Source organism: Ictidomys tridecemlineatus, chromosome X (assembly GCF_052094955.1).
Source record: "Ictidomys tridecemlineatus isolate mIctTri1 chromosome X, mIctTri1.hap1, whole genome shotgun sequence".
Taxonomy (NCBI): Eukaryota; Metazoa; Chordata; class Mammalia; order Rodentia; family Sciuridae; genus Ictidomys; species Ictidomys tridecemlineatus.
In genome coordinates, this window is record NC_135493.1 from 96644010 (window position 1) to 96657146 (window position 13137).

A 13137-nucleotide genomic window follows, 5' to 3' on the forward strand; every position below is an offset into this window, starting at 1 on the left:
GCTTAAGGAAAACAAATGGAAAAAAAGAATTTGAAAATTGCCTGCCACCAGACTGCAAGGTCTGAGAAGCAGATGCAAATGCAATGCAAATGATATGTAAATAGCTCTGTGGCCTTCTAAAGGGTTTTATACAACTGGAAGGGCCCTTGGGAAACTGCTAGCAGATAACAGTGACTCAGAAGCAGAGTGAACTATTTCAAGACAACTTTGTCACACAGACCTTTGCTGCCCTGCTAGCACACTGCACATTCTTTAGTAATCTTTTTATTCTCACTTGAATCAACCTCGACTGCTATAAATAAAAAAAAATGAAGTCTGCTTCTGTAGAGGTTATCTAAGTTAATTACACTTTAAAAAAACACACTGTATACCTTTAATTTTTCTTCAAACGGTTTTCTCACCCAAATAAAGTCAAGTAAAATGTGTCACTTCCTTCCTAGAACAATATGTGGCTTGGGTGGATTATGAATGAAAGTGCCTCTCTTTCAGTGCTAGTTACTATGATCTTTCAGAGTCCCCCCCACCTCTGCTCCACAGGAACTGGCACATTCTCTTCTAATATATATCTGTATTCAAAGTGAACATATATATATATATATCTCCATACACACACACACACACACACACACACACACACACACACACACACCTCCCCAATTCCCATCCAGCAGCCACTGAACAGCAGCTATTCATCAAGAAAAGCTGCCCTGTCAAGAAAGCTGTGGTCTTGATCATCCTAAGTACACATTTTAAAATGAAAAATGTGCACATTTGACCACAGTGGGGTACATTTTTGCCTACATTAATGTATTTAAAGGGAGGGCTTTCCCATCAAATATGCGTCTAATGAGAGCCATGGGATGTACTGAATTATATCAAGTAACATAGTAAGCACAGCTGACCTACAACTGGCCATTTATTCTCCGTCACAGATCCAGGGGTTCTGAAACAACTTATCTCCACATCAGTCCCTACTTGGTCCATTACTTTTGTAGTACTCTAACATTCGAAGGGGCCTCAGCTTTTGACAGCAGGGTCAAAGGAAAGGAAATCCCTTCGGTTTTGAGTTTCAAAATCTCACTTCAAAGGGCCACTGTCAGCCCCCAGGAAGCTGCTGGGTTAAGAGGCACCTGGGGTGAAGCCACGTTCAGCTTAAAATAAGAACAAAATGTAAAGACCTGGAATCTCAACAAAAGAGAGGCCAAAAAAGAGGGGGAAAGACGGACAAAAGCAGAAAAGAAACCTCAAGAGGCGGAAGAAATAAAAGCGCCAGACAAAGAGTAACAAAGAGAGATGCAGGGGAACAACCCGAGGCGGTGCTGCGGGAGTCGGGGAGTCCGGGGAAGCGCGGCGGGGCAGGGCCGGGCGGGTGGCGAGCGCCCTCCCGCGGCCGGGGCCGCCTCTTACCTCCTGGGCGAGTTTCTGCTTGAGCACCAGCGCGGCACACAGGTAGCCCGCGCGGCCCACGAACAGTTCGTCGGAGCCGCACTCCAGGAAGGAGACCGGCGCGCAGACGGCGCACAGAGCCCGGAACTTGCCCAGCGGCTGCACGTAGTCGGACCGGCCCAGGGCGTGGTACACCAGCGTGGCCACAGCATACACGCCCGCTCCCCCGAGCAGGAAGGCGGCGCGGGTGTCGGCGTCCGGCTCGCCCCACTCCTCGGCGCGGGCGCACGCGTCTATGAGGCGCTTGGCGGAGCGCAAGTAGCGCTCCCGGGCCGCGGCGAAGAGCGGGCTCTGTGAGACGTGGTAGAGCATGTAGGCCACCCCGGCCACGCCGCTGTACAGCCCACCCTGGCAGACGCTGGCCCCGGCCGTCGCCCCCCGGGCCTCAGCGCCGCCCCCAAGAGGGGGCAGCTCCTGGAGGATGCGCTCGATGGTGGCGGTGACCAAGGGCGCCACCGCTTCCTCGCACTGGCCCGCCAGCAGGCTGCCCTGGTAGTCATCGAAGCGGTTAGCGAAGCAGCGCTTGGTGTCCATGCTGTTGCCCGTGCCCCCCAATATCGAGCTGGGGACCGCTTGAGGGCGCGCCCTGAAGCCCCGCGTACCACCTCCGGTTCTCTGAGACACTCGGATGGCGATGTATGCGGCGGGGATGGAGCAAGAGGGTGAGACGGGAGGTGACAAGAGGAGGCGGGCGCAAAGAAGAAGCACGGAGCGGATGGCCAAGTGGGGCACCGGGCTGCCGCGAGGCTCCCGAGTGGCCCGGGCGAGCGAGCGCGGGGGATGCGCGTCGTGCGCCCCCCTCCCAGAGGCCGCGCCCTTGCCAAACCCGCCCCCTCCTACGCCGCCGCAGCTCGGCCGCCTCTCCAAGGGGCCGAGGTGATCTCCGACAGGACCCACGCGGGGCCCGCGCCACTCCTCCCGCTCCGCCCTCGGCTCCTCCCCTCCCGGCGGAAGGCCAGGGACGTGCGGGACAACGATCCGGAACGCTGAGACTGGGCATTAGCACACCTGGTAGCGGAGACGACGACACCGAGTCCCTTGTATACTCAAAAGTGTGCTCCTCGGGTCAGCGGCATCAGCATCACCTGGGAGCATATTAAAAACGCAGCACCCCAGGCTTCACCCCAGACCTATTAAATCAAAATCTGAATATTTAGCAAGATCTGTAGGTGACTCGCATGCACATTAAAGTTTAAGAAGCCTGTGAACTAAAGTACGGCAGAGTTGGGAGGGGACTGGGAGCTTGTTTTTCATCTTGATCGCTATGGAGTTCTCACTCTGAATGTTTCAATTCCAAAGACTGGTGGGGTCTGAGTACATCTTGTTTCATGCGTTAAAAGGTAAAATGCCCCATAGGGAAACTTTTGTCTTGTCTTTGATTGCCGAGCTTTGTTGATTTGTTTTGTTTTTGGAGTATACAGGAGTAAAAATGAACCACATCTGGTAAAGACAAGGGAATGAGGTCTCCCCTGTCCCCCTGTGAATATAGTAAGAGGCCACTAAACAGGGAGTCATTAACTAGTTAATACAAGGACAAATGCTGACTGAGAATTTAATTAGGCCTTTGATCATTCTGCTGTTTCCTTCTTCCCTCCCTTCTTTGTTCCCTTCTGTTTTCCTTCCACAGGCATTATTGAGGGTCTCCTCTGTGTCCTGGAACCTGGAAATAGATGGATGAGTAACATAGACTTGGTCCTAGGCCCCTTGGAGCTTACAGTTGTGTGGGAAAGAAAGAAAATGAACAATTACACAAACTAATTGCTTTTCTTGTGTTCAGCTCTTGTAAAACAATTTCCCAAAGTGTTGACTCTTGAAAGCTAATGAGGTCACATCTTTGGGGGTGGGGGTTGTATTTTGATAGAGATTGTTCAAGACACATTAGAATAAATGACTCAGAAAGGTTTCTGGCACTTTGTGGGGGGAGGGAACAACTACTTCATTTACTTGAAAGGCCAATTTTGTTTGGAAGCATTAATTGTCGCGATGAACTCATTATGATTAAATAGTTTGCCCCTCTATCCTTGCTGGATGTTGTCTGGTGAAGGACCTCAGTTTGCCAGAATTATTGCCAGGACAATCATATTCACATCCAGGGACAGTATGGCCATCATCTTCCTATAATGCTACCAAAATGGGTATACTTTTACTAATAATTAAAATAATAATAAAGCTAAGTCCACTTTACCCAGGAAGCTTGATAAGTTAAAGGAAGAAAAGGCATCAAAGGAGCAAAAGGAATGTTTAGCCTTGAGGCTTTCTTCCTAATCCCACAATTGTAACAGACTTTAGGAATGACAAATGTCCCCTCAGACATAGAGACAAAATACAGGCCTTCACAAGGAGGAAATGAAACTATACCTCTCCCTGTCAGGAATCCAGAGGCAATACTGTTAATTCTGACTCTGATTATCTTTCCACACATCCCAGCCCAGGGGTGCCACCAGCCGCAATGCCAGGAATCTATAGTAACTGATTTCAGAATACTACTGTGAGCATGTCACCAAGAGAAGGAGATCTGCTTTTTCCCAGTTGTGGCAGTTTTCTATTGGCCCCAAATGATTCATAACAAACAACCACAAAAATCTTCTAAGGTCTAACAATAAGTTTATTGATCAGGTATCTGGAATCTCGGCTGGACTCATTTATGCATCTGGATGTAGGCTGGCTCTTGCTTGGGGATACTGACCTAGCTGGGCTCTGATCCACATGTCCCTTGTTCTCCAGTAGGCCCACCCCATCATGTTTGCATGGCGATGGCAAAGGGGCAAGAGCAAAAGCAGAAATGTGCAAGACTTCTTAGCTTTTAGTCTAAAACTGACATACTCTTTTCTGTCTTATTCTATTGGTACATCATGTAAGGAAACAAGGTTTCATTATAAATCCCAAAGTTATGTGATAAAGGTGTGAATACAGGGCAGGAGCTCCTAGAGATTTCTTTTGTATGCCATCAAGAAGATGCCATCAAGAAGAACTAGGGTCATAAGAAGAATATAAAACAAATGATTTGAACACCGGGTGCAGTAGCACATGCCTGTAATCCCAGTGGCTTGGAAAGCTGAGGCAGGAGGATCAAGAGTTCAAAGCCAGCCTCAGCAACTTAGCTAGGCCCTAAGCAACTCGGCTCTCTACATAAAATACAAAAAAGGGCTGGGGATCTGGCTTAGTGGCTAAGCGCCCCAGAGTTCAATCCCTGGTAACAAAAAACCCCAAATGATTTGGGAGAAGCAAGAGGTTAATGATATCTAAGAGCCTTCTTGAATTCACAGGACAAATGAACTCTTAGCCTATAGAATGCTTTCCCAAAGACCTCACTTCTTTGCTGCAGAATCACCTGGCAGAACTCCAGCCCAAAACTTCCTCTAGGGTAGAACAAGCTATTTAAACCACACAAAGCCCCACTGCTAATTGTCATTGACTTAATTTGCAAGCAGTGTTATTTTAATATCATTATTCCATTAGAAGACACTGTCTATGAAGGTAGGACTTTTTTGTTACATTTACTTACTGATATGCACCAAGAGCCTAAAATAGTCCCTGACTATTTTATTACTAATACATGTACCTATCACTAAAAGTCTGTGAAACAAACGAATTACCCTAAGAATGCTATTATTGCCTGGCAGGTGCACATCTGTAATCCCAGCAACTTTGCAGGTTAAGACAGGAGGATGGCAGGTTCAAGGCCAGCCTGGGCAACTTAGCAAGACCCTGTTACAAAATTTAAAAAAATTAAAAACAAAAGGATTGGGGGTATAGCTCAGTGGTGAGGCACCCCTGGGCTCAATTCCCAATACCCCATACACACACACACACACATAGTGTTACTATTAAGGTACCCTGAAGCATAGACTACATAGTGAGGCCTTCATTGAAACCTTAACCTGCCTTGTTTAACCTCCTGCAGTGCTCTTGGATCCTATTGCTCTTATAGATGCAAAAATGTAAACATTCACAGTTTCTCCCTCCCAAATTTGTTTCTCCATGAGATTTGGTGACCTCTATACTTTACCTTGAATTCAGTGACTTCACACATTCTATTTTTACTAACTAAGCCTGTGTGACAGATATTTCCAAATATGGCCACAACAATTTCTCCTATGCCACATGCTCCTCTGCAATCGATGTGACCTTGACGTTCCTGTCATCAGGAGGAAGGTACATATCACCTCCTCTTGATTTTGGGTAGGTTTGTAACTCACTTGTAACCAATAGACTGTGATGAAAATGTCACTGCAAGACAGCCAAGGCTAAGTAATAAAAGGTGATGCAGCTTCTATCTTACATGCTGGAGTACTCACATTTGGAGGCTTGAGCTGCTTTGTAAGAATCTGATTACCCTAACACTGCCATATTGTGAGGAAGCCCAGACCAAATGAAGAGGCCATTTAAAAATGCTTGAGTCAACAGCCCAGCTGACAGCATAAACTGATAGCCTTATGAATGAGCCACCCTGGATATCCAGCCAGGTGGAAACTTCAGATAACTGCAGCTCCAAGTGAGAACCACTATCTCAAGCCCTTACAGAATTTCTGACTCACAAAATTATGAGCAAAAATAAACTGTTACTTTTGGTTTAGGATTTAGGTTTAGGATTAGTTTTAGGATAATTTGGTATGCAGCAATGGTAACTGAAATATCCTGCTAGCTTCCTATTATTCAATGACATAGAAGTCCTTTCTAATCAACAGTGTCCACTCAATGGGGTAATAAGCAGTTGAAAAGAGAAGTTATTTCTGAAGAATCTAGAAAATAGAGAAGTACACATGCACCCAGAAAGTTGTGTCCCAAAAGAATAATTCTAGTTGAATTTTTTTAGAAGTAGCAATGACCCAACAAGAAATGTGCAACCTATACAAAATCTTGCCAAGGCCATTTATTTTACCCTTATCTGCAAGATTTGTCCTGATATTCACAGAATTTCTAGCAGCATTTGCTGACAGGCAGCTCCCAACACATGCTTTCTGTGATCTTGCTGAATTGCTCAGTTCCTAGTTCTCCTCAGTATTTCCTTATTATGCAGATTATGTAAAACTATGGATGGAAAATAGTTTTAGTGGTTTCATCAAGTAAATCACATAAAATTATGCAAAACTATCCAAGAAAGAATTAAAATCAAAGTGTTCTTTTCATGCAAATTATTACTATCTAATGGTGAATATGAAAAAATATCAGTAGTATCCTAACTATCAAATCTCACCCTAGAGGTTTAATACATTTTATTGGATAAACCACCTTAAAATGCCTTCAGAAAGTTTCCCAAAGTTGTTCTTTAGGGATGCATCCTGGAAATGGTTGAAATAACTGAGTTTCTCTCTGTCCAGTTCTTATAGCATATCTTCTGTGGAGATGCATCCCTGATTAACAAATTAATTGAAGACTTATCTCTTTATACTCTACTCCCTACAGGCTCTTCTCAAAACAGCAGCCAGATCCTATTTTTTTTTGTATGCATGCAAAAAATCAGATCCTATTTTTTGATGTCAATATTTCACATATCCCTCAAAGGAAGGTATAGAGTTCTTAGAATGTCCTGCCAGGCCTGCTCACATCTGGCCCTTATTACTTCTAGAACCTCTCCTCCTATTCCTCTTGCTTTTGCTATTTCATCTCCAGCCATAATGACCACTGTTCATGTTCCTCAAACATACTAGTCATAGTTTAACTCAGAGTTCCTTTACAGTTTCCTCTTCTTGGATTATTCTTCAAAAGGTGTATTCATGACTGTGTCTTAACATCTCTCAGTATGGTTTTCCCCAACTTCTTATTTTAAATGACAATCCCTCCCCAATTGTTAGTATCTAACAATTATATGTTTTACTTATTTATTTTTTTTACCTGTATCCATTCACTAGAATGTAATCCCCATGAGGACAGGAATTTTTTGTCTGTGTTTTTTCCAGTATCCCCCATATCTAGATCAATGCCTGACATACAATTTGTGCCCAATAGATATTTCTGGATCTCTGTGACCATAATGTCAAAATCTATTCATTGACATCTGAACTTTATTATCTGTTTTCTTGACCAGTTTCTTGATTGTACTCTTCTGACACAAGCAGCCATAAAAATGTGCATTTTAAACATAGGATTTGGGGCTGGGGATGTGGCTCAAGCGGTAGCGCGCTCGCCTGGCATGCGTGCGTCCCGGGTTCGATCCTCAGCACCACATACCAACAAAGATGTTGTGTCTGCCGAGAACTAAAAAATAAATATTAAAAAAAAAACCATAGGATTTGATTCTTGTCTTTTTTCCTCTAGCTCACGTATTATGAACTTTAAGCATTTTGTTAGACATTATAGAGCAATCATAACCACCATTACATAATGTAATCACAAAATTAAAAACCAGATGCAATAAGCAAGCAAACTGGCACCCACTGTTCTACCTGAAGGAAGGACAGCCCAGTTTGACTGGTCATATTGGCCAAGATCAAGTAATACTATACACTCTAGCTTAGCAGATATGAGAAAAATGTCAATTATACCTTTCGGTCCTACAATGTATATGTATGGATGTGTGATTTGAATGTACTATGATAGTACATTGCTATATAGGATACTGCTGAAACATGTATTCCTCCACTTAAACTTGATGAATCTGAGTAAAGTACAATAAATTGGCAAGTAGGGATGTAGGTGTTCCTTTAATTAAATTCTTTAACTTAAAAATTATAACAGCTTTCTACATGTAGTCATTTCTAAGGTTTACTCCAGTATTCATGATGTTAGAAGGAAAGGAGTGATTAAGAATCTCTATGGTGATATAGTTCAACAGCTGTTAAATAATAACTTAGTAATGATAATGTGTGAACACACCTGCCTTTTGTCTTGTGGTAAGCCAATATTTCCACTTCTACATCTGTGGTTCTCAGTGTTATAAAAAGTTCCAATGCCAAAAATACAAGTAGAATTTATTCTCTGATATAGTCCATTTCTAGAACATGTAAAGGAATGCAAGAGGTGGTAGTTAAAAGAACACATATGTCCCAAATAACTAATATTGTTTATGATTCTGGAATACCCATGTCCACACTTCTCCAGCTGTTTTCAATATGACACAACTGCTCAAAATGACCCAGAATTTCTATGAGATAAAATAAGGGTTAATATTCAGAAAGAACTTGGGTCTCAGTCCATAATCTAAAAGGCAATCCATTACCAGTGATCAAACAGAGCTAACTGCTTTATACTGGCAAGGATTTGCAGAATCATGAAGCTAGAAGGATCCAAGAGATCACCAATTTAAGCCTTTCCTTTAACAGTGAGGAAATGAAGCCTACAGTGGTCATACTAGAGGGAATCACTGAATGAATATAAAAAGGAGAGTCACAGAATCATATCTGTGCTTTAGAAAGATTGTTTTCTTCAAAAATTGAAAGCTAATATTTGAATGGAGGCAGATTTGTCAGGTGTAAGTAGAATAATCAAGAAATGAGGAAACCTCAACTAGGGCAATACCAAGAAAGATGGAGATACTTAGAAAGAGCCAAGAGATACTAAGCAGGAAGGATATACAGGGTTTGATGGCCAACTGGATATGGGTATAACAGAGGAAAAGAGTCAAAGGTTACATCTGCTTTCTGCTCTGGACAATTGGGCCAATGGAGGTGTATTCACCAAGGCAAAGAATACAGGCAGGGGGATAGATATGGGGCACAAAGGAAAGGACAACAGCTAATTTGGTTTTGAAACTTGAGTGTGACATTACAGTCTTTTTCCCCCAGGCATATAAACTATTTGTTATAAGAGAAGGCCTACAGACTCCTTTCTTTTTGGACATAACCAACATAAGGTCACAGCACTTAGTGGTTTTGACATGCTGGCCTTGGACACAGAAGCCTCAGGAATGGTACAGCACCCATGGGCCCCAATCTTCAGTTGCTTCAGGCCTTTGAGTAGATTGTTGTCTAGACCACTGGCCAGAACCTTTCTGGATATTCCATCCTTTACGACCTACAGTCTGTTCAAGAACCAGTCTGGGGGCTGGGGATGTGGCTCAAGCGGTAGTGCGCTTGCCTGGCATGCGCGGGGTGCTGGGTTCGATCTTTAGCACCATATAAAAATAAAATAAATATGTTGTGTCCACCGAAAACTAAAAAATAAATATTAAAAAATTTTCTCTCTCTCTCTCTCAAAAAAAAAAAAAAAAAAAAAAAAAAAGAACCAGTCTGGGATCTTGTACTGTCATGGATTCTGCATAATGGTGATCACACATTCAACCTTGTCCTCGGTGAGTCCTCCAGCCCTCTTGGTGAGGTCAATATCTTTTTTATTCAACATCACATGAGCATATCTTTGCCTCATACCCTTAATGGCAGAGATAGCAAAGAATATTTTCTACTGCCCATTGATGTTGATGTTGAGTACTTGGAAAATACGCTTGAATTTTTCAGGGATCACTAGAAACATGGTGGCAGCAGCAATGGCAGCATATAGACCTCTTGTGGAAGCAATTTTACAATCTTATGACAGAAAAAGATATATATATATATATATATATATATATATATATATATAAAATTTTAAATAAATATGCCTATATGTATACATACACATAGGCATAATTTCAACACATATGTCCTGAAGATAAAACAAAAATGCAGTAAGATTGATTATGAAAGGCTGGCAGAGATGAGCTTTGGAAATGGCTCACTCTAAGGACAGTAAGGGGAAAGGCAGGCTAGACTTCAGAATGAGGAAGTTTGCCTACCCAGATTGCATTCCCTTTTCCTAAGAGCAATAGCTTGAGTTTCCTTCGAAAAACACTATCTCCCAATCCAAGAACATATGGTCTGAAAGGAGCTAAACCACTCCATTGTGCCCAAGGGTAGGCATGAATCCTAGGTTTGCCCAGGGAGAAGTAATCCTGAGCTTCTTTGGCTAGACACATTGGGAAAGATTGTTAAAGTAATAGGACTAAACGTGCAACTACTGGTAGCCATCCTATGACTGCAAGGAGAAAGCATTCTGAGAAAGCCACACAAAGGAAAGCTGAACTGGGTAACAAAAATAGATGACAAAAAGTGTGACCTGATAACATTGTTAGAATGCCTGAACCTGACCTTACCTGAAGGCCTTTTAAATTAAAAGACCCTGTATATTCCTCCTTTTTGCTTCAGTGGGTAGCTATCACTTGCAAAATAAAGAGGTCTATATTTATTCAGGTTTTTGTCAATTTGAAGTAGTTTGCTGTGATTTGTTTGGGGAAGCTAGGTAGCTATGGAGGAAAGCCAGAAAAATGTCTGAATTTGCTGAAGTCAAGTTTGAGAACAGAGAATCTCTATAAGCTTTTGGGCAATGAATGAGTGAAGGTATTGAAATGACACCTGATGTCAAATCCTGCTCCATCAAGCCTAGCTGTTCCACCTTGGGAAAGTTATCTAATCTTCCTAATTTAGGTTCTCTCATCTGTAAATTGGCAATGATAACGGAATCTTTCTCAGAGAATGGTTAGGATAATGATTGCAAATGATTTAACTTGGTGTCTCATTTGAATAAATGTCAACATTTGTCCAAAATCCTTATTAGTCTGCATAAAGTTGCTTTAAGAAATGGATTATCACAGCTCTCTCACCCCCTAACCTCTTGCATCTTTGTAAGTTGGTTCTCCTTAGAAAAGTCATGGGGTTTTTGCTTTGTGTTTGCTTTGCTTATTTTTTCTCAATGATTCTTAAATGTGATCCATTTATAAGCCTACAGATTTTTTCTTTTTTTTCTTTTTTTTTTTTTTTTAGTGTGACAAATTCTACTTCTAAGGTGAAGAAAGAAACCATGCTGGGTTTTTCAGCTTTTATGTGATTGCTGGTAATAAAGATTCAAGTTGACAAATTTTGTTGCTGATGCATGAGACAGAATAAAATTAATCTTTTTCAAGGCTATCTGGTTCTGCAGCAGTAAAAGTAGACAGGAAGGTAAAAACATATGACAGAAAGCTATGTGGGTGAGTAGATCTATAAAGAGAGGATAAGCAGACGAGACATGAAGAGAACTCTTGACTCAGTCATTTTCAGTCTTTTAAGTACTTTGGAAACTTTCCAGTTTCTCCTTGCTTTACCAAACTTTCCCAATTTTTAAAAAAACAAAATCCTAAAAAATGTCTTATGGTTTTCAATTATTTGAGCTACTTCTAGAAAAACTGAGAGAAACTTGGTTCATTATTAGCTAGAAGTTGTAAAAGCTAAATTTAGTTTAAAAAGTAAAAATTGAGGGCTGGGGTTGTGGTTCAGTGGTAGAGCGCGCTTTGCCTGTGTGAGGCACTGGGTTCAATCCTCAGCACCACATAAAAATAAATAAAGGTGAGAGATCCAACATGGCGGCGGGGGCGAAGAGATCAAGTCTCTGACCTCTTCAGCTGTGCGGGCATAGGGAGTCGTAAACAGTCTAAATGCTGTTTGCTCAGGATCACTAGGCAATGCTGAGCTGATGTGGATCTGGGGCGAACAGTCTGGGCCTCTCAGAACACACACTGAGCCCGGATCGGCTGAATTCAAGCTCCCGTTCGCCTGCTTCCCGCAGACAAACAGCTGTGACTCAGCAATAATCCATCCGGCTGAAACAACTGTTCGGCCCTTCTGATCCTACGGAGGTAAATGCCAACCGAGCCTTCATAGGCAGTGGCCACAGGATTGAAATGGGGCTTGGGAGAGACAGGACCCACCCGTTGCATTGGTCACCCGGCAAAGGGAAGCAAAATGTCACCATTTGCAAGAGATACCACCATGGCAGACAACTGACGTCACCAGACAGGTTTTTCAAAACCTTTAAGAAGAATTAATACCGGGGGGATAGTAGAGGATAGGAAAGGCAGCAGAATACAACAGACATGAGTATGTCAATATGTAAATCAATGGAAGTGTAACTGATGTGATTCTGCAATCTGTATATGGGGTAAAAATGGGAGTTCACAACCCACTTGAATCAAAGTGTGAAATATGATATATCAAGAACTATGTAATGTTTTGAACAACCAACAATAAAAAAAATTTTTTTAAATAGAAAAAGAATTAATACCAATACTTTACAAGTTATTTCAGGAAATAGAAAAAGAGGGAGCTCTGCCAAATTCATTCTATGAGGCCAACATCACCCTGATTCCAAAACCAGACAAAGACACCTCAAAGAAAGAAAACTACAGACCAATATCTCTAATAAACCTAGATGCAAAAATCCTCAATAAAATTCTGGCGAATCAGATACAAAAACACATCAAAAAAATTGTGCACCATGATCAAGTAGGATTCATCCCTGGGATACAAGGATGGTTCAATATACAGAAATCAATAAACGTTATTCACCACATCAATAGACTTAAAGATAAGAACCATATGATCATCTCGATAGATGCAAAAAAAAAAAAAGCATTCGACAAAGTACAGCATCCCTTTATGTTCAAAACATTAGAAAAACTAGGGATAACAGGAACTTACCTTGACATTGTAAAAGCTATCTATGCTAAGCCTCAGGCTAGCATCATTCTGAATGGAGAAAAATTAAAGGCATTCCCTCTAAAATCTGGAACAAGACAGGGATGCCCTCTATCACCACTTCTATTCAATATAGTTCTTGAAACAGTGGCCAAGGCAATTAGACAGATGAAAGAAATTAAAGGCATAAAAATAGGAAAAGAAGAACTTAAATTATCACTATTTGCGGACAACATGATTCTATACCTAGAAGACCCAAAAGGGTCTA

At 42.0% G+C, this 13137-nt stretch overlaps 1 protein-coding gene and 1 pseudogene across 1 annotated transcript in view; both read right to left on the reverse strand.

Moving 5' to 3' along the window:
• The window catches only part of Lancl3 (LanC like family member 3), a 110949-nt gene extending 108622 nt beyond the window's left edge, over positions 1-2327 (reverse strand). Inside the window, exon 1 of the mRNA XM_005323953.4 lies at positions 1408-2327. Coding sequence (XP_005324010.1) covers positions 1408-1980 — 573 coding nt within the window. The 5' untranslated portion in view covers positions 1981-2327. The remainder of the gene's footprint in view (positions 1-1407) is intronic.
• A 118-nt stretch (positions 2328-2445) lies between these two features.
• On the reverse strand, positions 2446-9855 carry LOC120890603 (small ribosomal subunit protein uS13 pseudogene; annotated as a pseudogene).
• Positions 9856-13137: the final 3282 nt, after the last annotated feature.